The 25678-nt window shown below is 39.8% G+C and overlaps 1 protein-coding gene across 3 annotated transcripts in view; it reads right to left on the bottom strand.

The window, feature by feature from the left end:
• Window positions 1–451: 451 nt before the first annotated feature.
• The window catches only part of ZNF804B (zinc finger protein 804B), a 238212-nt gene continuing 212985 nt past the window's right edge, over window positions 452–25678 (bottom strand). For all 3 annotated transcript variants that reach the window (XM_069859577.1, XM_069859578.1, XM_069859579.1), the window contains exons 3-4: window positions 7171–7301; window positions 452–4540 (exon numbers count right to left, since the gene is read on the bottom strand). In XM_069859577.1, coding sequence (XP_069715678.1) covers window positions 862–4540; window positions 7171–7301 — 3810 coding nt within the window. In that variant the 3' untranslated portion in view covers window positions 452–861. The remainder of the gene's footprint in view (window positions 4541–7170; window positions 7302–25678) is intronic.

The raw sequence follows: 25678 nt of genomic DNA, 5'->3' as shown, positions 1-25678 counted from the left end.
GCACTAGCTGATTGGTAATTTTGGGCTGCTGCAGCCCACCCCTAACATACCCGTGCTACAGCTGCAGGCAAGGCAACATCAAAGAACTCAGCTTCATCCTCTTCTTCCCCTCGCCTTTGTGGATGCTTGGCTCAAGGAGAAAAGTAGCAGTCTGCTTATGCCAGTACAGACCTCCTCCCCCACTAAGGGAATTTTTTGTTATGTACTTGTGGCTGGACAGCAGTCCCTTTAAACTGTCCAGCCGACATATCCCAGTGATAAAAACACTAAAGCATCTTTGAGCTGGTGTTATGACCCTTGCCTCCTAGTGTTAATGAATCAACTGTCACTCTGAAGCTCTCAAATTTTTTTTGGACAGGAGAAAGAACCAGGGACTTGTGGTCCCAGGTGCCTTCTTTTTGTTCTAGTATTTCATACCTTAAACAGACCAAATATGAACACTCAGAACACTCAGAAAATCAAGCCTTCAATGTGTGCCAAGATTGTTTTTCCTTAAATTGTGCTACTTTAAATCGTTCCTGTTGATATCTTGGTCCCGTTGTATCTGGATTCTGTGTTCCTATTTCTACCCCCAGTCACAGACCTCACTTCAGATGGTCTTTCCAATCCTTCTACAGAATGACAATAGCTGGACCCAAAACTCCTTGTGACAGTATCATAAAAGGATTTCAAGCAGCTTTTATGCACTGATATGAGAACTAAATCAACATCCATATACTGTCAGCCAGAATGTGGACCTTAAAAAATATTTGCTACTGTGCTCTCAGCAAAACAGTCGATTGCTCCTCAGACATGTGATTGAACACTGAATAATTTCTTTTATTCAAAATTGGGTTTCGAGCCATGATGTAATAATTTGGGCTAGTTTAAATAGCTAGAAACACTGAAAACTTCTTTTATTGTAGGAAACTGTTGGTTCTGGCTGGAGCAAGAATGGTGATGAGGCTCTTGCCCTTGAAATAATGGATGAATTAAGGGATTTGGATGTATAGCAGAAGGTGTAGCTGCATTCAGATGTGGTGTAAACAAGGTTGGGATATAGGCAGTGTGTGGCAGTGTGGGGAAGGTCAGTGGGGAAGGGTGGAGAGGAGTGGCAGAGATCAAGTGCAGTGGGTGTCCTGTCAGCAGAGCAGGGTGCGTGGGAATTAGGGCTGGCACTAAGGGTGAAAGTGATATGGGTGCAAATTGTGCCTGAGTGAGAGGGTGGAGGTGTGTCAGAGAGAGATGGCTGCCATGGGGATGTACAGATGCTGAGAGAGCAAAGTGTTGCAACAGCGTGTGGTGGATGGTGGTGACAGTAGCATGTTGCTGAGCAGGGAGGGCAGGAGCTGCTGGTGTTGCAGAGGAGGCAGCTGGTCCTGGGGCAGGCAAAACTTTCAGGTGTTTTGCCAGAAGCTGTTTCTGCATATGTTGCTGGGCTTGCAGCTGCAACAACCTGTATTTGTCTACTTCCTCTGGTGAAAATGTGACAGGCTGCTGCGTTAAAGGAGGGGAGGCGGATTTACTGTACACTTCTGGGTCACTTACTGTGTCATTATACTTCTGCATAGCATTGTTGCAAAGAGAGTCTGAAGTGCCTTCTGCCAAGTTCGAGTCCATGTTTATACCATGTAGTTCTTCTTTGGTCTCTGTTGAATTAGCAACAACAGAATATCTATTAGAGGGAAAAGCACCAGGGAAATCATTTGGTACTGAGTCACAGCTTTGTATAAAGGGTTGCACTTCACTAATGAAGAGATTGGATTGTTCCTTTATTGCTGTGTTCCTTTTTATGCTTGGGCTCTGATAGCCTGTTCCTATTTGAATGATGTCATTAAAAAGACAATGATCATAATCAGTGCCTGTTGAAAGAGCAACACTAGTTATCTCTGAGGCTTCAAAGCTGTTTTTCTTCACACTGGTTTTCAGTGAATTGATTTTGTTATGCCCCATGTCATTTTTACCTATGCTTAGCAGTTTCTCTGGCAAAGGTAACATTGCACTGTCATCCACTGATGCTGAAAACTGAATAGCAAAGTGACTTTGCGAGTGATCCTTCAGTTCAACCCCACAAGTGTTTGAAAATCTCTCTGAATTGTGCATTTTTTCCTGGGTTTTCTTGGACTGCACTCTTTCTAAAAGCAACTTGGCTGTCAGCGACTTTCTCTTTCCACATATGTCTTTTGCCAGGCTTTCAGAAGGGCAGGCAGCAAAGCTTTTTGATTGACCATTCACATTCAGAGCATTGTAATGTGCAGTTTCAGCTTTTCGCAGTTTGGTGTTAGAACCTCTTTCTGTGCCCTCTTCTGTTTTGTTGTCACAGTTAATCTCTTTAAAGAAGGATCCTGAACTGCTGCCTCTTGATAGTCTGCTACTAGATGATATTTCGCTGCTTCTTGAATCTCTGGCGGAAGAACTTCTGGAACTATGGTAGCTTCTACTTCTATGCACTTTGCTACAATGCCAATGTCTATGTCTGTTGTGTTTAGATCTGTCTCTGTGTTGAAAAACTTTATGTCTTGAACACCTTTGATATTTAATTGTGCCCCTCTGTGTACAGTTTCTTGTTCTGTGGCTTCTACTATGACAAAGATAATCCTTGTCTATATTCTCAGAAGTGAAAATACACTTGTGCTTTCTGTGTTTACATTTGTGCCTTTCAGCTGTCTTGGCTTTTCTTTTACAACAAAAAAGCAAATGATTTCTGCTGTGATTGTTCGATGTGGGACTCGAGTAGCTCGTGTAACTACTTGTACTGCTAACTGAAGTGTCAGAATAGCTGGAATGTCTGTCAAAGGAGGACTTTTGAGGAGACAGGAATCTCCAGCATCTTGTATAACTTCCACATCCTTCGTTTTCTGAATATCTGCTGTTTGAACTGGACTTATAACTAAAGAAACTTCCGCTAGAGTCTTTTCCACTGTCACTTATGTCACTGCTGCAGCTGGCCACATCTTGAATGGATCTGCAGTCATTTTGGTTTTCATGTTTTTCCTTAGAATAAATTACATGACATTTTGCAGCTTTAGACTTTTTAATCCTAGACATAAAAGCAGAAAAGGAAATGCTTTCATTTCTAATGTTATGTTTTATTCTTTCACAATTATGAAAATGATGCTTTAAAGGTCTTCTCAGTGTTGTTGTATGAACAGTTTTTTCTGTCACATAATCCTGTTTTGAGACATCAAGGTAAGCAGGCACTTTGGGTAAATTTTCATTCAAATAATCTGCAATGTATTTTTGACCATTTTCATTCATTTCTTTCCCTGTGTCTGAATGAGCTTTTTGCTTGGCCTTTCTTGGATTTAGGGAAACTTTCATCTTCTTTGGTTTCAGTGACTGATTATCTTGTTCTTTTGACATTTGCTTGTGTTTTATTAAACCTGAGGCTTCATTTTCATCTGCAGTCTTATTTATAGAGCACTCTTTACAGCTTGCTTTCTTTGTTTCATGCTGTTTACCATCTCTGTGATTTAAAGAGAGTCTGAAGTCAAAATACAATGGATTACAGCCATATGAAATACAGGGCTCAGTTTTTGTAAACAAAAGTAATTCTGTGGGCCACTGCAGAGCAGTGGTGCCATCTTTGCTCACTACATGGAGGAAAGGCAATGTCTGGGTATTAACCTCCTTAACCATGGTCTCTCTTGGAAGTTTTTCCATATTCTCACTTGTGATTTTTGAACTCTCCAAAGATCTTTCTTGTTTTACTACCCTAGGACTGTGATTAATGTTGCTTGTACATGCCATATGCGGTTCTGGCTGTTGTGGGAGCCCAGGTAACTGGTCAGACAAGTGGGCATTGCTGTGCTTGTAGGTGTTCGGCTGTGTAGAAAAGTTGCTAGCTTGGCATGAAGGTGAAATGAAAGCTTCTAACAGTTGCTGAGGCTCATTGAATTTGCTCTCTTGCTCTGTTTCTCTAAGTGAACCAGAAAAATCCAAATTTGAAAGCTGTATTTTGCCTTTGGAAAATGAAGGATGAACACTGACCTTTTCTTCTATTTCTCTAATTTTATAATTTTCCTTTAGAAATTGTGGCTTTGCAGCTACATGACTTGATGCACTGTTATCCAAATCCATTTGGTCTTGTGTGATAGAAGGCCCTTTATCTAAGCTTGCTTTCATGTCGTCCTCCAAAAGTGTGCCAGAACAACAGCCCTCAGGAGCTTGCTTTGTTTTAGGGTTGGGGGGTTCACTACAATCATTTCCTTCTTCAGAGTTCTCACTGAAGACTGATGCCGAGGACTCAAGTTTCAAAGGGACTTTTTTAGAGAATGAGAAAGACACTCCTGCCCTTTGAGAAGTATTGGTGCTATCTAGAAACAGTTGTGAGACTTGATTTCCAAGTACATGGGGTCTTTCAGCAGGGGACTCGTGGCTGCTTATGACAAGCTGCTGTTTCTCTAGTACGCTGCTGGAGAATCCTTGTCTTTCATTCATGCTGATTCTTTGAGAACTGGCTGTGAACTTGTTGCCCTTGTACAGGAAAATGCCATCTGGTGATTGCTGCTTTTCCATGACTAATCTGGGGGCTTTAAGCAATGGTCCATTCCCAGTGATGCTATAAGGTAAATATAAAAAAAAAAATAAATAGAAAGCTGCATTAAGTAAACAAGCTAACACAGAACTCACATTTGACAATGTCTGTCTGGCAAAGAAGGGTGTCACTTATACTGTTAAAAGGAAAAATTAAGTTTCTAAAGTTTTTAAAGTGTAAATGTGCAGTCTAGCCTTGAGCCAGGGCAAGACAGGCTTTACATATAGCAAATTATATTATCAGAAGTTAGTTCATGAATGTTATTTTTCAGAGTTATGCCCATGTACATCCTGAATAAACAATATTGTCTTTATGCTGAATTTACATCAAAAATAATGTGGTCTGTGGTAAATCTTGGTTTTCTGAGAGGCAATGGCAAAGGCAAAATAGTAAAACTTCCACCTGGACCATCTACAGAATCAAACTCTAACAGAAAATGCAGGATTCTGCTTGCTTGGGAGGGAGGGGTATGTATGAGTTTTTAAAAGTAGATTTTTATTTTATCTTTATGTTATTCTGCATTCAATAGCTTTGTGAAATATTCAAAGAGATATTGATGCTGAAAGTATCACTGAACGTAGGTAATGAACACAAGGTGGATTTCCTTCAATATTAATGGCGACTTCAGTCCTCTCATCCACAACCATTTGGCTGACTTTGCCATATTTTGCCTTTCTCTATTGTGCTTTCATTAATTACACTTTTTGTCTTGCCAAACATTCTCAGATTTTAAACCTGTGGTTTGATTTTCTTGTACTTAAAAAAACCCAAACCAACTTGTTCTAAGGCCTTAACAAACATGGCAAATAATTGATTTCTTAATTAATTGATAATTAATTGTGATTGGAATTAACCTTGCCATTTTTTATTACACAGACATATATAGCCACCATGCAAATGTTATTCCCAGTAATATTTTAAACACACATATAATTAGATCAATTGTCTACATTTACTATCAAGGCTGTACTACAGTACAATTAACATGAAAAAATGGAACCAGTTTCAGTAAAGAGTTTGATTAAAAATTAGAAAATATTCTATTTATATGTCAGTAAATTATGACTGCCAGGTCTGCATAATAGCTATCTAAATTGGCTAGCATGCTTTATAAGTTCAATAAAAATGCACTGATTTTCAGCAGTGGGAACAAAATAAAGACTCCCTGGAGCAGGGTCTGCTTGGAGAATATATATGCATTTCTGAGAATGTATTTGCATTTGGCACAAATTTGGCATTAGGAGATACAAATTCACCTCTATTTGTACATCAAACAGGAATTATCTCTTGGAGAAGGCATATAAAGAGATCCTTTTCAAAGTCTCCTTGGAACAGCAAAATAAAGCTACATTTTCACTTTTTCTGTGCACAAGATAAGATTAACAGTAATTTTGTTGTCAGATTGTGTTAGCTTCTTGTACGGAACTCTGTTGGAACCTGAGACACAGTACTCGGGGACAATAACAAATGTGTGCATGTGTGTAGACTTTTGTTTAGAAAGACTGATTTTCTGTCTTGCTTTAGTAACTGGGAATGCTAACACTCTGCCAAGATCACAGCTCTCAGCCACCCCTGGACCTATTTGTCATTACAAACAGGAATAGCAAGCACTGTCTTTCCAGGCTCCTTGTAAAGGACTGTTGACTTCTGGACCTTTCTAAAAGCAGACCTGCTTTTTTTCTCTCTGTCTCACTCTTCAGGCTTTCCTATTATCAGCAGCCATACTGATCTGTTTGAAACTACATCTTCAAGTGCATGGGCATCTTTCAACAGGCAGTTACATTTCTTTTGGTAGATTTGTATGAAAATGGAGTTATTACCATAAAAGTGATGAATTAGCACTAAACTGTTACATTTCAGCAGATTACTCAAAAGCAATTACATAGGCCAAAATGTGTGTACAATAAACTCTGAATGTTATTACTTCCAGGGTACACTAGGCTTGATAGGAATTTAAAAAGATGCCAGTTTAATTATCTACTCAAATAATTATGGTCATAGATTAACATAAACTATTGGTCTGGTGGCAATCTGTTCTACTGAACCATTCAGTGTCATTAAAAAAGCAGATTTCTCAAATGTAAAGGTTTATTAGTGCAAACTTTGTACTGTATCTTGGTAGTCATCAATAGAGCTAAGAGTACTAGCAAACTTAACTCAGTTAATTACTTGGCTTTCATTCACGTAATGATACTTCCCTTACTGTACAGAGAAACTGTGAAAATAATCTCAGTATACTAAAATTAGTGAAAATTATTCACAGACTAAGTACAAATGCCGCAAAAGGTGTTTTTCCTCCCCTGATCACTTATTATCAAATGATAAGACAGTTATACTGATCTATTCTGGTCAGCTTCAATAAGGCAAAAAGATGATATTATAAAAACATCTTCAAACCGCTCAGTTCAGAAGAGATGAGATTAACTAGCCACAGGAGAGAAAAACACAAATCTTCACAGTGAAAGCAATTAATTCACAGGCTTTCAATTTTATGGTTTGCAGAACAGGAACATTTGGAATTGGGGAGAGCAGTAAGCAGGGTACAGTATACAAAATCTCTGTACAATACGGAGTGTAGGAGTAAAATATTGGAGATTTCTTCTGGGGCTGAGGAAAGAGGGCATTGAAATGTAATATAAATTTTAAATACTTGCCATTCTGACTGCTTCCGTAACTCTGCAAGCTGGTGGAGCCGCTTGAGTGCTTTTTCCTGTTTCTTCTCATCTTTCCATGACTTTGAAGCCACATTTCGAGCAAATTCCCTTTGTTTTAAATCTTTCAATCTCTGTGTGAAAAGAACAAAAAGAGAAGGCATTAAATATGTACACAGCAGATGCATTTCCTCTTGCTCAATTTATTTGCTTTTGCTGAAGTTAGTATCTAAATTGAGAGTAAAAATATACTTAAAATACTGTCATCCTAAGAAGAGATTGAAAATGCTATTTCTGCCAGCGATGTGATTGTGCCATCACTATTTAGCTATTATATATCCACATACAAAAGACATTTTTCTACCTTCTTATGAATATACAAATCATCTCTTGTGTACAAATACGTACACAAAACTAGACTCCTTTTAATGTAATCAAAATTATCCTGTTTAATTCAGTCAGTTGGAATTTAGTCCATAGGGATGTACTAGAATAAAGCTGAGCTAATGTGTAATATATTTTACAGATCTCTCTACTTGTACATGTATGCAGGGATGTACGTGTGCTTTTGTGTTGATTTTATACGTTTCAAGAATGCATTTGATTTTAAAAGGACGGAACTACTATCTGAAATATTTGATCAGGAAACTTATGTTCATTTTCACGATTTTTTTATCTCCTTAAACATCTATAAATCAGGTAAATCCTGCTGGACAGTGCAAAATTCTTCGCCTTTATTTTTATTATCTGTTTTATTCACTGCTGATAGTATAAGGAAAAGCTAAAGAGAAGAAAACACAAACCAAAAAGTGTCAGAAACATCCTCTGCAAAAAAAAAGTGATGCTATCTTGGTTTTGAGTTCACTGTGGTCCCTAGGACTTAGCAGGTCATGTCCAACCTTATAGCTTCCAGATTCAGGTCCACATTTCCGTGCTCTGTGGCCAAAATGCCTTCTAATCTTCACCATATTTCCAGTGCCGTGCTGTTTGGGGAAGGCAAGTTTACAAGCCAGAAGAGAGCTCATTCAGCCAGATGCCCACACTGGAAACTTCATAGACTGGAACTGAGCATTAAAATCACTGCATCTTGCCCCTTGGTCTGGAGCTGGCCCTGTGTGTGTCTGTGAAATTCAGAACTATGGTATCAACACCAGGAAATGCTAAATTTTCCATGGAGTCCAGAGAGTTGTTTTTGCATGCTAGACATGAAAAAAGGCATTGGCATCCCAGTCATTTTTAAACTGCTGCTAAGCTGCCAGCGTCTATGCCTATTTGCCTGTCCTCCAGCAGCCATAGGTCAACATCATAATCATTATCAACATCTCATGCTGTTGTTTCCTTATAGCGTGGCCAAAAGTGTAAAATGCATCAGTAGGATAAGTTGGAGGCTGACCCAGCATTGTAGCAGCCTCTTGCAGCTCAGGTATGTTTAGCGGTCAAGCCATGGAACAGAGCTCTGCACAGGCTAACAGGTGTCTGTGTTAGAAACAGGACTGAAGGCAGAGAGTCCTCAACTTGTAAGGGTCAAGAGAAAGATGAATGCATGAGAGAGAACTGCTTTCTACAGAGAGGTCGAGTTTTTGTCAATAGATGAAGACAAAGTGAATAGGTGAAAACCCCTGTGTGGTTGCTTTATATAATCTAAAGAAATGGCAGCTTCTTTTTTCTCCAGCGAATGTCAAGTCATCCAGTTAGTGACAATGACATAATATAACATAGAGGCACGGAGGAACCCTTGGTGGAAACAAGCCATATAAGGTCCATGACTATGTTCTGTGAAGAATGCTGGAAAGCTGTAGTGGGTATTTCCCATCACTGTCACCTCAGCTGTACTTCAAATAAAGGATTTTTTTTAAAGCCAGATAACATCCATGAGAGAAAAAATAAATGCTGGGAGAGTAAGAGCACAAGTTTCTTGTTTGCTCTCAGTTTTCTGGACTCCATGACATGTGCCTCTGAGCACTGATCTGGAGGTAGAAAGAGATAGGCTACCCATCAATCAGCAGCTCAGGGAGCTTAAGAGCTGGCTCTCCATCTTCCTGTCTGCACAAGCAAACTCCCATGGATGAGATCAGAAAAGCAGTTGTTCAGGGAACTGGTGCATCACCAACTGGCAAGAACAACCTGCCACCTGGTGTCTGTTCAAAGTTTAACTGTATACATCAGGAATATTTACTATGTGTCAAATCTGTATGTTTCTAAAGAAAGTTTCTATCAGCTCCAACATCTAGTTCTTCACAGCACTAGACTCCAAAAGAAAACAGCTGGAAAGTCCTCTTTAAAGCTCTTATGTTACAATTCCTTGGAAAAAACTGGTGAGTCCACCACATTTTTAGCTTTCTCCTGGTCCCTTATATGTCTGTGCCTGTTGACTTCCTTCTTTCCAGGCCAGTCATGTAGTGCTAAATTCCCTGAACCTCATTCACTGTAATTTACAGTGAAATAGATGAATATGCAGGATGACATTATTTTGGTCCAAGAAAGAAGTTTTTTAAATAATGTTAAAGCCAAAGCTGTAAAAGAAATCGAAGAATCTTCCAAGAATGAATCCACACTTTCTGTCAGTTAAGTAATATTTAGAAGTGTGTAAAGATGTTTAAGCAGTAAAGATCCTATCCTACATAGAAAAACACAGGTAGTCTTCAGTCTTATTAACATAGAATCATAGAATCTCATAGAATCATAGAATCATAGAATAATCAGGTGGGAAGAGACCCACTGGATCATCGAGTCCAACCATTCCTATCAATCACTAAACCATGCCCCTTAGCACCTCATCCACCCATGCCTTAAACACCTCCAGGGAAGGTGAATCAACCACCTTCCTGGGCAGCCTCTGCCAGTGCCCAATGACCCTTTCTGTGAAAAAGTTTTTCCTAATGTCCAGCCTAAATCTCCCCTGGCGGAGCTTGAGGCCATTTCCTCTTGTCCTGTCCCCTGTCACTTGGGAGAAGAGGCCAGCACCCTCCTCTCTACAACCTCCTTTCAGGTAGTTATAGAGAGCAATGAGGTCTCCCCTCAGCCTCCTCTTCTCCAGGCTAAACAACCCCAGCTCTCTCAGCCGTTCCTCATAAGGCCTGTTCTCCAGCCCCTTCACCAGCTTTGTTGCTCTTCTCTGGACTCTCTCCAGAGCCTCAACATCCTTCTTGTGGTGAGGGGCCCAGAACTGAACACAGGATTTGAGGTCCGGCCTCACCAGTGCCGGGTACAGAGGGAGAATAACCTCCCTGGACCTGCTGGTCACGCCGTTTCTGATACAAGCCAAGATGCCATTGGCCTTCTTGGCCACCTGGGCACACTGCTGGCTCATGTTCAGTTGGCTGTCAACCAACACCCCCAGGTCCCTCTCCTCCAGGCAGCTTTCTAGACAGACTTCTCCTAGTCTGTAGCACTGCATAGGGTTGTTGTGCCCCAAGTGCAGGACCCGGCACTTGGCCTTGTTAAACCTCATGCCATTGGACTCTGCCCAGCGGTCCAGCCTGTTCAGATGCCTTTGCAGAGCCTCCTGACCCTCCATCAGATCAACACTTCCACCCAGCTTAGTGTCATCTGCAAACTTGCTAAGGGTGAACTCAATGCCTTCATCCAGGTCATTGATAAAGACATTGAACAGGGCTGGACCCAGCACTCAGCCCTGGGGAACCCCACTTGTCACCGGCCTCCAGCTGGATTTCACACCATTTACCACCACTCTCTGGGCCCGGCCATCCAACCAGTTTTCCACCCAGGAGAGTGTGCGCCTGTCCAGGCCAGAGGCTGACAGTTTCTCAAGCAGAATGCTGTAAGAAACTGTCTCAAAGGCTTTACTGAAGTCCAGGAAGACCACATCCACAGCCTTTCCCTCATCCAGCAGCCGAGTCACTTTGTCATAGAAGGCGATCAGGTTAGTTTGGCAAGACCTGCCTTTTGTGAACCCATGTTGACTGGGCCTGATCACCCGGTTCTCTTGTATGTGCTTCATGATAGCACTCACGATCACCTGTTCCATGACTTTCCCTGGCACTGAGGTCAGACTGACAGGCCTGTAGTTCCCTGGGTCCTCCCTGCAACCCTTCTTGTAGATGGGCACCACATCAGCCAGCCTCCAGTCCAGTGGCACTTCCCCAGTCTTCCAGGACTGTTGGAAGATGATGGAAAGGGGTTTGGCCAGCACATCCGCCAGCTCCTTCAATACCCTTGGATGAATCCCATCCGGCCCCATAGACTTGTGGGTGTCTAGTTGGGCAAGCACGGCTCTGACCACCTCCTCTTGGATCATGGGAGCCTCATTGTGCTCCTGTAGCTCCTGGGTTTGTACACAGACGGAACAACTTTCTTTACAATTAAAGACTGAGGCAAAGAAGGCATTAAGTACCTCAGCCTTTTCCTCATCCCCTGTCACTGTTGTTCCTTCTGCGTCCAATAGGGACTGTATGGTCTCCCTAGTCCTCCTTTTATTATTTATATATTTATAGAAGGATTTTTTCTTATCTTTCACAGACTTTGCCAATCTGATTTCTAGCTGAGCCTTAGCCCTTCTGATTTTTTCTCTACACAATCTCCTTTCCCTCCTGTAGTCCACCCAAGAGACCTGTCCCCTCTTCCAGAGCCCATAAAGGTTTCTCTTCTTCTTGGTATCACTCAAGATCTCACTGTTCAACCAAGCTGTTTTTCTCCTCTGCCAGCTTTCTTTCCGGAACATGGGGATGGCTTTCTCCTGAGCTGCTAGGATTTCCTTTTTGAAGAGCTCCCAGCCCTCATGGGCTCCCTTGCCCTTAAGTACTGTCTCCCATGAGACTTTGCCAACCAGCCTCTTCAATGTGAAGAAAGGGCAAAGAGACACATTTGAGAAATGTCCTTTAGTACTGCTTTCTATGTTTTAGCTGTCACCATGGGCTATTTGGTATCACACATAAAGCATTCAAAAACAGAGAGTTTCTATCTGTCAAGTAAATAAGGAACAATGTGAAAGCTGGTGCTATGGAGCACAGGTACTAGAAAGCAATGCCATTTCACTTCTTTGACAGTTAGGAAGATAATCAACAAAGCAAATGGACCAACATTATGAATGGAAATTCTAGCAGTATTTTTTCCTCTCGAATTGCATACAGCATGAGTCAAGGAAGTAAAGAAAAGAATAAAAAAAAAAGATAAGTATAGTTGAGGACTCATAAACTGCAGATGAAATACAAGATAACAAAAGCATCTACAGTCTCAGCAGAGAAAGGGCTCTCCCTGCACATCTCATCATCAAAACTAAAAAGCTACACTGCCAGAGCTCCAGTTTGAAACCATAATGAAATTTGTCAGCTGTGTTGCCTAGACCATGGGAGTGCCTGTTGAATCTGCAAAGCCATAGTTTTCCTCACTAGTAACCTGTGCCAGCCTCCTGGCAGACACACAAATATTATCTGCAGGTGGTGCACAATAGCATGCAACTGAGCAGGTAACTGAACGACAACCTTAAGCTCAGCAGGTGTGCTTGAAAATCAGCATCGCTTTACACAGCAATTGCATTTTTCATGCAATTAGGCACTTAACTAGGCATCTAAATAGAGGCATGTGTAATAAATTATGATTTATTTAATAGCAATCTTGTGTTCCATCCTTCACCTGCAACAAATTCTATTTCATTTTTAGACTCATGTTCTATTCTTCCTCTGGTTTTCATAAACACATGTGTGTGGACACTGACACATCAAAAAGTAACCCATCCCTTTTTTTATAAACACCCGCAGAGAATATTAAAAAGATACAAAATCATAGTCACTGTTAAGGAAAGATTTACTTATATAACCAGATCTGAGTCATATTGATTCCTCTATCTAAGACCTACTCAAAAGCTGCTGAATCTATTCTTTTCCTCCTGAACTTTGGTATAAATCACCAGCAGATCCAAATGAGTTAATTGAGTTGCATCTTCACTACCTACTTTTGCTAGATAGGAAATATCAGTGGATAAATATCTGTACTTTAGCAATTTCTGTCTATTCTTAATGTTTAGATTTTTTTTTTTAAATTGTCACCTTTTTTGTAGCCAGTACTTGATTTTCACTGACCTGTGAGCACCTGTAGCATATTCGTCACTGGCTGCACTTGCAGTACCGAGGTTACTTACTTTTCGGAGTTATAAATGTAATTTCTACTTCTCCCTGTGCAGGTGAACATTTCTCTGGATCGCTAGTCATCTGATCAAACTTAGATGCCTACAGTAGTTGCTTAGGTTTTCTTTAGAACCATAGAATCACTAGGTTAGAAAGACCTTTCAGGCATCAAGCCCAACTGTACCTGTCCAATACTAAATCATATCCCTAAGCACTTTATCTACCTGTATTTTAAATACCTCCAGGGATGGTGACTCAACCACCTCCCTGGGCAGCCTGTTCCAGTGCTTGATAACCTTGATGGTGAAGAAGTTTTTCCTAGTCTCCAATTTGAATCTCCCTTGGTGCAACTTGAGGCCATTCCTTCTCATCCTATCACTTGGGAAAAGAGACAAACGCCTACCCCTCTACAGCCTCCTTTCAGATAGTTGTAGAGAGTCATGAGGTCTCCCTTCTTTAGGCTAATCAACCCCAGCTCTCTCAGCTGCTCATTGGAAGATTTGTTCTCCAGTCCCTTCACCAGCTTCCTTTGCTCTTCTCTGGACACTCTCCAGGACCTTAATGTCTTTCTTGTAATGAGGGGCCCAAACCTGAACACAGTACTCAAGGTGCGGCTCTACCAATGCTGAGTATGGGGAGGGGACGACTTCCCTGGTCCTCCTGGCCACACAGTTTCTTATAGAAGCCAAGATGCCATTGGCCTTCTTGGCCACCTGGGCACACTGCTGGCTCATGTTCAGTCGGCTGTCAACCAACACACCCAGGTCCCTCTCCTCCAGGCAGCTTTCTAGACAGACTTCTCCTAGTCTGTAGCACTGCATAGGGTTGTTGTGCCCCAAGTGCAGGACCCAGCACTTGGCCTTGTTAAACCTCATGCCATTGGACTCTGCCCAGCGGTCCAGCCTGTTCAGATCCCTTTGCAGAGCCTCCCTACCCTCCAGCAGATCGACACTTCCACCCAGCTTAGTGTCATCTGCAAACTTGCTAAGGGTGCACACAATACCTTCATCCAGGTCATTGATAATTCATTGAACAGGGCTGGAGCCAGCACTGAGCCCTGGGGAACTCCACTTGTCACTGGCCTCCAGCTGGATTTCACACCATTTACCACCACTCTCTGGACCCGGCCAGCCCACCAGTTTTCCACCCAGGAGAGCGTGCACCTGTCCAGGCCACAGACTGACAGTTTCTCAAGCAGAATGCTGTGAGAAACTGTGTCAAAGGCTTTACTGAAGTCCAGGAAGACCACATCCACAGCCTTTGCCTCGTCCAGTAGCCGAATCACTTTGTCATAGAAGGCGATCAGGTTAGTTTGGCAAGACCTGCCTTTTGTGAACCCATGTTGACTGGGCCTGATCACCCGGTTCTCTTGCATGTGCTTCATGATAGCACTCAAGATCACCTGCTCCATGACTTTCCCTGCCACTGAGGTCAGACTGACAGGCCTGTAGTTCCCTGGATCCTCCCTGCGACCCTTTTTGTAGATGCTGAGTATGAAGGGTGGATGACTTCCCTGGTCCTCCTGGCCACACTGTTTCTGATAGAAGCCAAGATGCCATTGGTCTGCTTGGCCACCTGGGAACACGGCTGACTCATATTCATCCCGCTGTCAACCAACACCTCCAGGTCCTTCTCCTCCTGGCAACTTTCCAGCCACTCTTCCCCAAGCCTGTAGTGCTGCACACGGTTTTTGTGTCCCAAGTTCAGGACCCGGCATTTGGCCTCACCCCATTGGTTTCAGCCCATCGACCCAGCCTGTTCAGATCCCTTTGTAGAGCCTTCCTACACCCAAGCAGATCAACTTTTCCTCACAGCTTAGTGTCATCCATGAACTTACTAAGGGTGCACTCAATCCCCTCATCCAGGTTATCATCACTACCATTAAGCTCAAGGCTACCAAAATGCTCTCTAACACAGAGGGCTACCCTCCCGCCTCTCCTTCCTTGCTTATCCTGCCTGAAGAGTTTACAGCCAACTGTGACAGCGCTCCAGATGCGTGAGTCATTCCACTACATTTCCTTGTTGATAATAATATCATAGTTTTCTTGTCTTACAATAATATAGTTCCTGCTGTTTGTTGCCTGTGCTGCATGCATCTGTGTAGATGTACTTCAGCTGGGCTATTGATCCCACTACGCTCCTGAAGGGAATAGTCCTATTTCTTAAGTGACTACTTACAGAATTTTCTAACCCATCAATAATCTTTACATCTTTTCCACCATTTGAAGTGCTAACCCCTACTTCCTCTGAGATGGCAGACCAAGGGTACTGTCTAGCATGCCATTCCTCACTGGAGTGCCATTCCCAGGCTTTTTTCCATGAAGTCTTGTTTTGTCCCCCTCACCCTTCACATCTAGTTTAAAGCTCTATTGATGAGCCCTGCTAGCTTCTTGGTAAGTATCCTTTTGCCCCTTGGGGACAAGTGTACCCCATTCTTAGAGAGCAAGCATGGTGATGTGGAGGCCAATCCGTGGTCAAAGAACGCAAAGTTTTGTTCCTCACACCAGGTTCAGAGCCAGGCATTTATTTGCTGGCTCTTCCTACTTTTTCCCTTATTGTTCTCTGTAGTATGAATGACAGAGGAAAACACTACCTGTGCACCTGAACAGCCACTGGAAAGTAATAAACACTTCTAGGGACCTAATCACCTCTTCATAAAGCAGCTGCCTAAATCAAGTGGGATCAAGTGAGATATAAAAATACCTCTTTCATTCCATTGTGTAAAGATGGTAGTATGGATTCCTATTTCAGATGTAGACTTCCGATAGAAGAAATTGGTACTATCAGTACCTTATCATTGCTACAGATAGTATTCATGTCTACAGGCTGCATATAGAGTACATTCTATTAGTGTACTTTCGGCATATGTAATAGAAAGAAAATTGAGGAAGATATTTGGGGTCTTTTTTTTATAAGCCATTGATAAGAGTACAGCGAAGTTTTTCATGATATGTATTTCCCTGCCAGTTTTGCCACTACACATCCTCCAGAGGGTCTCTAGCTTCAGGAACTAGTTTTTTTCTCATTCACTCTCTCTCAGTTTGAGGACTGGGGAAATACAGAACCAGAGAAGAGCATTACTGCTTCTTTTGAGCATTCTGTCAATGGCCATGTTTGTCCCATTATATAGACCTGTTTGGGGTTCTCAGTATAACTACTTCAGATGCTGGGGCAAATAACTGCTGCTGCAAGTATACTGAGAAGTAAATTGTGTCTTTATTCATGGTAGAACAACTGCATTGATGTAAATAGAAGGCAGTTTTGTAAAAAAATTCCCATGCATTAAGCTAGAAAATGACAGGTTAGTATGAGTGTTCTGGTTTGAGCTAAAGTAGAATGAGCTTTCTAACTTTTCACCTAAGCCTCATCTCAACAATTTCTGGAAGTTAACTGCATGTCTTTCAGGCAGTGTTTTTATCTAGAAGTGATAACATGGGACACTGGAACAAAAGGCGGCCATTCCTCATACTTATTCCTGGAGAAACCAAGGCCGCCCTCTAGCTGCTGGAATGCCATACGTCAGAAGGACAAAAAGGGATCGAACCTGCAGGGACAAGCAGACAGGACAGGTGACCCCAAACTCACCAAGAGACTGTTCCATTCCATAGATGTCATACTTTATATAAAACTGAGGGATCACTAGGGTGAAGCTCTCTTCTTTGTTGAACGGTATCCAATACAGCCATCATCTGCCTTTTTGTTTCTGATCCCAGATCTGTGTGTTCCTGAATCCAGTTCCTGAGTTCAGCTCCCTCCTGCCATTGGGTCCAGCCCAGTGCCTGCTCTGCAGCACCTGTGGTGACATAGTCATCCGAGAGGTAGAGCAGGGGGGCAATTTTGTATATTTATATATATTTTATTATTTTCTTAATAATAATAACTATTATTATTGTTGTTTTTATTGTTATTATTATTATCTCATAAAAGCTGTTCTGGTTTTAGTGTCTAATCCACAAGACTCTCTCATTTCCTTTTCCTCTTTCCCTGGGAGGCAGGGGACTGGGTTCACAACTGTTCATGTTTAGCTGCTGATCATGCTAGGTTGGGGCTAAACTGTGACAATGAGTTAAACAATATTTTGACTTAAATTTCTACCTTTTTTTCACAATACCATTCACAATGCTCCCCTCCCCAAATAGTCATCATTTTGTAATGCACTGCAGTCCCAGATAAAAGTGTAGTAAGTACCTGTCCTTTCTTCAGTGAACATCAGGTGTATGACTCCTGTCATATGCTGCCAGCCACCTCTGAATCAAAGCCCATAAACTAATGTGGGTGTTTGAGTGTCTAATTGATTTTATAGCCTGGATTCCACTTTGTGGAAAAGCTCCTTAATTAAGTACTAAATAAATTCACCATAAAAGGGTTAAATGAGGAAAAAAAGGGACATAGATTTCAGTATTTATTCTTTTGCCCGTAACCCTAACATTATTAGTAAAATAAAGTCACACTGCAAACCATCAAACGAGAATGATTGTTACATAATTAGACTTCATGTCTGACTCTTACTGTATTAGATCTCTAGATGACAGTGAGGAAACAGCAAGGAAGGGATTTGTTTTTACTGCAGTAAATATAAATCTTAAAAATAAATTGGAATGGCTATTGCATACAAGAATTAACCATGAAAAATGAAGCTCAAAAACTAGCTGATAAATATTCATTTGTTTTACCCATAAATAACTACAGATCAGTTTGAAATTTATGACAGTAATAAATTTTTGGAGTAGCTTATACTATGTCAACCTTACAGATTGAATATTGTTAGTGGAAGAGAATAGGAAGAAAGAAAGAAAATATCCTGCTATGACGAGGTTATGAAATGAGATGGTAGCAGGAGGGGGCAAAAGCCAGTCCTCAAACAAGCCCTAGAGAATCTGCCTATCAGTGAATGAGATGTCGATGACAGATCCAAAGAAGGACAAATGACAGATGGCTGTTTGAAGGGCTTGTTTGTGCATGCCTTCCTGGAAACTCCTGTTAAATCTGTACAGAAAGATGGTCTGATCTAGTGCAATGGGACATCATGCCACAATGCATCATGACCTACTAGTGCTTACCTGTGTCTTTTCGGTGAGAGCTTCTTACTGTTCAGCCAGATCTGCAAATAATCCCACTAATTAAACTGATATCATCCATTGCTGGAATAAAGTACATCTGTTTGTACTGCTACTAAGAATACTCCAAGTAAAGTTCACACAGATGGGTTTCATGGGGAACATTTCCATAGGGGAGAGGACAGAATAGGCACTTTGTGGCAGCAGCTTACTCATCTGAAGGCCTGAGCTATTTGTGGATCTACTATATGCTCCACTTGACTACCCATGTTTATATCAGTTCCAATAAATTTATTGTCATATGCTTCAACAGGCTGGCTGCACACTGTATAATTTGATTAGCCATATTTAGTGCCACTTCGGAATGCAGAGTAATTTACCTAGTAAAAGCAACACATTTGAATGATAATAAATTTGGGGTGTGGACTGTATCTTCATTGCATGTCATACATTACCTCTCTCATCAGAGTGTGAAGCTCTATTAGCCAGAGAAAACACAATATCTCACATATTTTATTTCTTTTTCCTTCTTATTTAAGCATCTTGAAGAGAAGAAACCAATATTACAGACCCTGTGCAAGGCCAGATCGTTTCAAAACTTTCAGTACTTCTTGTAATCTGATTTAAAAAATATTTTCCACATCTTTTTGAAGCCTGTCTTATCACCGCATTTTTCTTTGTTCTAACTGTACCAGGCAGAATTCAAAATCACCTGCATTATAAGGAAAAGAGCAAGAGCCTGAATTACCCAATAATTCAACAGGTGACTTCAAAGTCTGGTCTAAAACTTTCTTCAATGTGATCATGAGACTTTCTGAGTAAAAAAAATGACAGTAGAAATGACTGCATTTAGATTTTACATACTATTTTCAGTAGACAAATATCAGGCTTCTTATGAAACAGGTATCTTTGCCATGATACCATTTTATAAATTAAGTCCAAGAGAGATGGAATGACTTCTGTAAAAAGCAGGGAGGAGGCTTTATCAGCACTTACAGACAAATGTTTAACTAACATCTAACTTCTAAGTCCATTGACACAAGAGGAAAGATGTCACACATCTGAATTAAGCCTAAATTTTATTTACCTGTAAAATCACTTGATCTCTGATAACTATGGTAGTGCTGAGGTAACCACAATGATGCATAAAGGATAAAGCTATTATGAATTATTGTGCTATGTCCATATGTTTAACCTAAAGGAAAGTTGAATCAGCAGACCACTATAGAGTGATTTTAAAGTGCTATACTAGAGAACTAGTTAATCACAAGACCCAATCATTTTAATATGACCTTGAGATCATGGGGCACAACAACCCTATGCAGTGCTACAGACTAGGAGAAGTCTGTCTAGAAAGCTGCCTGGAGGAGAGGGACCTGGGGGTGTTGGTTGACAGCCGACTGAACATGAGCCAGCAGTGTGCCCAGGTGGCCAAGAAGGCCAATGGCATCTTGGCTTGTATCAGAAACGGCGTGACCAGCAGGTCCAGGGAGGTTATTCTCCCTCTGTACTCGGCACTGGTGAGGCCGGACCTCAAATCCTGTGTTCAGTTCTGGGTCCCTCACCACAAGAAGGATGTTGAGGCTCTGGAGAGAGTCCAGAGAAGAGCAACAAAGCTGGTGAAGGGGCTGGAGAACAGGCCTTATGAGGAACGGCTGAGAGAGCTGGGGTTGTTTAGCCTGGAGAAGAGGAGGCTGAGGGGAGACCTCATTGCTCTCTACAACTACCTGAAAGGAGGTTGTAGAGAGGCGGGTGCTGGCCTCTTCTCCCAAGTGACAGGGGACAGGACAAGAGGGAATGGCCTCAAGCTCTGCCAGGGGAGATTTAGGCTGGACATTAGGAAAAACTTTTTCACAGAAAGGGTCATTGGGCACTGGAACAGTCTACCCAGGGAGGTGGTTGATTCACCTTCCCTGGAGGTGTTTAAGGCACGGGTGGATGAGGTGCTAAGGGGCATGGTTTAGTGTTTGATAGGAATGGTCGGACTCGATGATCCTCTTCCAACCTGGTTATTCTATGATTCTATGATTCTATGAGATAAATATAATGGTTTTTACAGGTATCACTCACTGCACTTTAGATGAAAAGGTACGGTCAGAGAAAATAATGGAAAATAATATATGCATGAAGATATTAAAAGCATCTATAAGCAAAAGCCTCGTTAAATAACCCTAGGAAGTATTATATTGCTTTTTCTAATAGGCCATAATAGTTTCATGTAAGAAGAATTTTAGGTTGGTTATTTTCTTTTTTATTCAGTCAAAACCAAAATATTCTTTCCGTTGCCTTTGCTTAAAGTAGACTGACCTCTCCTGGAGCAGGAAAGTTAAACGTAATTAGGAATCTAGCAGCAATAGTATAACAAAATGCCAGTAAAGGAGGTTTAATAAATGACATTTCCTTGATGTTGTCATCAATAAAAAAGGCCACAAAAGAGTTTTGTAATCACCTGATCAAAATTTTTCAATAACACGGGACAAAGGACATACTGATTTACTATGTTTTAACAAAAAAATTGTTAACATCAAGTTACTTTGACAAGATCTATTTCACAGAAACTAGATTAAATTAAATTAATTACATTATAATTCTTTAATACTTTATGGACTCCCATATCAGTCATGCCAGTATTTTCCCTGACAACAATGTCAGGATGACAGATTTTCTTTTTTATTCTTTCTAAATCCTAACATGCCATTCTCTTGCTTCTAACTTGATACATCTTCCTCTAGTGTTCTATGACTTGTTAAAAATCAACATTAATAATTAGGAGAGCTTATGACCATCTCTTTCTTAATATTCAAATACTGGTCACCTGAAACTGCTGATATAAAAGCATTTAGCTCTAGAATATGTGGTTTATTATCCTTCTTAGCTATTGGTGGATTGGCACTTCCTACATCACATTTTTCCAATTTTTTCACCTCTGTCTTATGATCTTTACCATCCATTTTTTTCCTTTCTGTCCTTTATTATAAATTTAAGTCATGGGGAACTGACTTTCATTCTAAATGAGATTAGCTGTTTATAACCTACTTAGGCTTTTTCAGTTGTGTGGTTTGGGTTCTGAAACCATCTGCCAAGTCTTCCTAGGTCTCACTAATATCTTTCCATTTGAATTTCTCTTCCTAATCTATTTGGCAAGCTCATTCACCTTTAAATTTTATTTAAAGATGTGTATGTTATCATTCATTATTTATGCAAATATATGCAAAACCTTTATTTGCTTTTACTAAATACAATGACATGGAGTATTTTTGTTCTATTCTTGACAAAAGGGAGGCCTACAGAGGCAGCAAATTCATATGGATAATATCTTAATTTTAATTTCTTCATACATGGGATTGGAGAAGCAGTTTCTGTTTCAGTTCATGGTTTATTTATGGGAGATAAACAGATGTCCCATTTTTTTTCCAGAGTAATTCACTCCTGCAATAGCCTGTTTTAGTCTTTGATTATCTCAGACAGTCTTCAAAGAACTCAGATCAGTAAATTGTACTGATTAAAAAATGGTAATTTTGATGATTATTTTTAGTTTATTTAATTCTTTCTGAATTTGTCTCACATTATTATTATGTTATTATATGTTGCCTTCTTTGTCTTCAGTGTCCTTTCTTCCCTCTGCTTGACTTATTCATCTCTCTTCCCAGTTCAGCAACATTTCCCTCTGAAATAAGAAAAGCAATAAGGTGCTTCCTAAGCAAATCCAGCGTGTCATGGAAAAAGACTGTGCAGGGTGAATTATGTCTTAATTTTCCCGTTGATAAAGGCAAAGATATTTTGGCCTATCTAGTACCCTTTTTATTGCCATGTGGTTATAATATTACTTATTTGCAATTTGTTATTTGTGTTTGGTCCCCTTGAACATAGTATTGTTGCAAACTGCAGCACCTGAGGCTTTTACTAAGAGAGGGAGCTGAAAGCAAGCTCATGGTCAAGATATGCAGTTCACCTGCTGCTACATAACGTATCACTGAGATGCAACTGGGCACCTTTTCAATTGCGATTCCATAATTTCAAATTAATTTAATACTGTTCGAGAAAATGCTCCGTGGAAAGAGGGTGATAATGAGATTGATGCACTTATATAAGAGCAATCCCAAACTACTTGTATCTCCTTTTGTGTTGTGGGGCTACAGGAGGTAACATTTAATGTCCCCTTCTCCCCTCCTACCCATGCTCCAGACTACGTCTCTTTGTATTCACTCATATCAAAGGATGATATAAACTTACATATAATTTTTCATGTAGACACTGAAATTTTAATATTATAAAGGTGATCTGTGGTTCACTGCTTCTGAAATACTTTGTCATTCCTCAAATGCTTTGCCTGTCACTTGACACAAACAACCTTTTAAGCACACTTTACTGCTCCCTCCCAGGAAACTATTATTCCTGTAAAATTTGAAGTTGATCTTTAACTTATATGTGGTTTCTTACTCTAGTAATCCATACTTTTCTACACCTCTGAATTTTTAATAATTCCTTGCAAAAAAGAAAAGACTGTAAATTTATATATTCAGATGGAACAACAATCCTCTTTTAAAATATGCACCAACATAGAAACAATATGGTGATAGTGACTTTATATTCTTTGGACTAGAAGGGTTAAAACAATACTTTACATTATTCTGGAGAAAAAGAGAACTAGAACAACTCAGTCATATGTTTTAATTTTGCCTTCTGAAAAAAATATTCCATTATTTTTCCAAGTATTATAAGTTTACTTTTTAGAAAGACTTTGTGCAAAAAATAAATAAGCAATTATATAAAAAATTATGTTTATCTCCTAGAAATAACAGAAAATTTCTATGACAATTACAATACACTTTTCACAAACTGCATGTTCATATTTATTAGGCTATGACTTGCTGGTCCAATTTATGACTATTTTAAATTTTTTTTTTAACCAAGCAAAGGGATGTTATGCTGTGTTAAGTTTCAAAATGGTAAGGAAATCAGAATCTGACAGGGGCTATTGAGAACCACAATTGCACCAATGAATTGAACGTTTTGTGGAATCCAGAATCAAATGACACAAAAGTAATGCAGAACTCAGAAAAGATGGTCATTAGGAGCTGATGAGAAGACTGAATTTTACTTTGAGGTAAAGAACAAGATAAGATTAATCTGAATATTCTGCGTTCCTTTTAAAAGGTGAAAATTACATTGTACTGTTTAGACAATATATTTGTATACAAATATTGGTAACTATATGATTTAATACATTCTATTTTTATACTCCTAAACATGATATCACTTTACCCAATAATTTCTCAACTAATGATGATTTGATAGTCACAGAATCAGATCCTTATTTAAGTCTGAAAATCCAATACAGGTTCAGAATACAAGCAATAGGTTATACTGCTTCTGCTGGATATGATTTAGTACCTTGCTGAATCCCACAGATTTGAAATGAAAAGTGCAAATACAGAGCAATGGAATGTGACTGCTCTTGCACTTTTAAACATCAGTATTTAACTGTCTGGTTTGAGGGAAGCAGTGCTAAGAATCCATGAACATTCTAAAGGCTGAAAATAAGCAGAGAAATGCTAATTACAAGCATAGTGTCCTCAAGGCTCCTGGGGGGGCGGTTCTGTCAATTCCTCTATACTTACACATTTGTTTAAAGAACCAGAATTTCTGGTATGCAGGAGATTTTGATATTTGAGATTTCTTTACTTTTTAGTCTTACTGGAAAGAGTAAATTTTTGAAAACTTATCAAACCAATGAAAATTTCAAGGGCTTCCAAGAGACTTGATGTCAATGCATCTAAATACCAATCAAACATAAGACCTTAAAGATTTAATTCCCATAATTTCTTTATCTCAAGAATAGTAAATATAATGTGTGCATATGTTTCAGTTAATACTTTAAAAGTATCTTAAATACATTATAATAATTTTTTTAAATTATTTTTCTAAACTAACTCTGTTGAAGCAAAAAGATTAATCTTTATGAACTGTTACAACCTGACTGAAACTCAGGTAAACTTTTTGAATGAAAAATGGTTTTCATCTTCTCACATTCCTAACAAACCATTCTACTCTAAACATATAATTTCCCAATAAAATGTTGTTTAGTTGTCATTTTTTTTTGTGCAGGAAATATTTGTTTTTTACTGTCCCATCAGCTGTGACAATGTATTTGTTTAGTATTCACATGAATGTCATCTACATCTCTCTAGATATTCCCTTGCAATTTAATCTGAGAAGGTGCTTAAAGAGCCCTCATCTTTTTAATGGCTCCTTGTGGAGCCTAATGATTATGAAATTGCAAAAGCTGTGAAATGGTAATTAGTCTGGGTTACCTCCTTTATTTTTCCCATACAGACATGTTAAAAGATGCTAATTAATGCTTTTAAATAAGTAAGGATAATAAATTACTAATCTCACCATTTTTATTGCTGTCCTGGTGAGGCACAGGTATGTTTCTGTTTTGCTTTTAAATATTTACTTCTGCTATGAATGCCCCTTAAAGACATATAAGGCACATTGCACATTCCCTTGAATAGTTGATTAGCATGACTTTAAAGCTCCAAAGGAATGAATTGCTCAGCTACATTTTTTCACGTTAATTACTGCATGGAAGGCGCAAATCGTAAAAAGGGAACAGAACTGTAATAGATGCAGATTCTGGACAGATGTTCATAGAGCCAGATATACTTTGTGGGTGCATGTGGGATTAGGAGAACTATTATTTTTCCACAGGATGGAAAGATATAAGCAAGCAGGCACTACTCAAAAGTTATGCAGAAGCCAACAGAAATACACTTTTTCTGTGAATGTTTGAGGGCATGACATATTGCTAGCAAGGGTAATTGTCCAGTATTTAAAAAAATGCTATGTACAGCACAGAAATGCTTTAGGTAAGACATGTACAGATGTGCTGTAACCTGCACAACACCTTTCTTAATGTGGCTGAATAGCACCTTATTCTACAAGTCATTCTACATATATGAATTAAAGTACTTGTGAATAGATAGTATTCAAAGACAATCATCGTGTCTGGCAGTGCTTTGTCCCTATCCCTTTATTATTTTAAATAAGATTTGTAGAGCCTGACCCTTCAGATAACACTAGTTATTTTGAATCTACTGATTTTAAGAAGAAAGATAAAAATAGAAGTGCAAAATATGTGGCCTGTAAGCAACATTACCAAACATTTTCTAGTCTTGTGGAGCCAGCATGTGAAATATAATGTACGTCTGTGTTCAGTCTTGTCCAGTTCTTATTAGTTCATAATGAAAAGACATTTTTATACAGTAACATTTTATACAGAAGTAGGTAGAAAACATACTGTACATCCTTCTTCTTCTTCTGTCCTTATCACTAGCATTTAAAAGGTGGAAAAGAAATCGGAATACA

The sequence above is a fragment of the Phaenicophaeus curvirostris genome, chromosome 6 (genome assembly GCF_032191515.1).
Source record: "Phaenicophaeus curvirostris isolate KB17595 chromosome 6, BPBGC_Pcur_1.0, whole genome shotgun sequence".
NCBI lineage: Eukaryota > Metazoa > Chordata > Aves > Cuculiformes > Cuculidae > Phaenicophaeus > Phaenicophaeus curvirostris.
The sequence above is the reverse complement of the archived record's forward strand: the minus strand, read 5'-3'. Positions and strand labels throughout refer to the sequence as shown.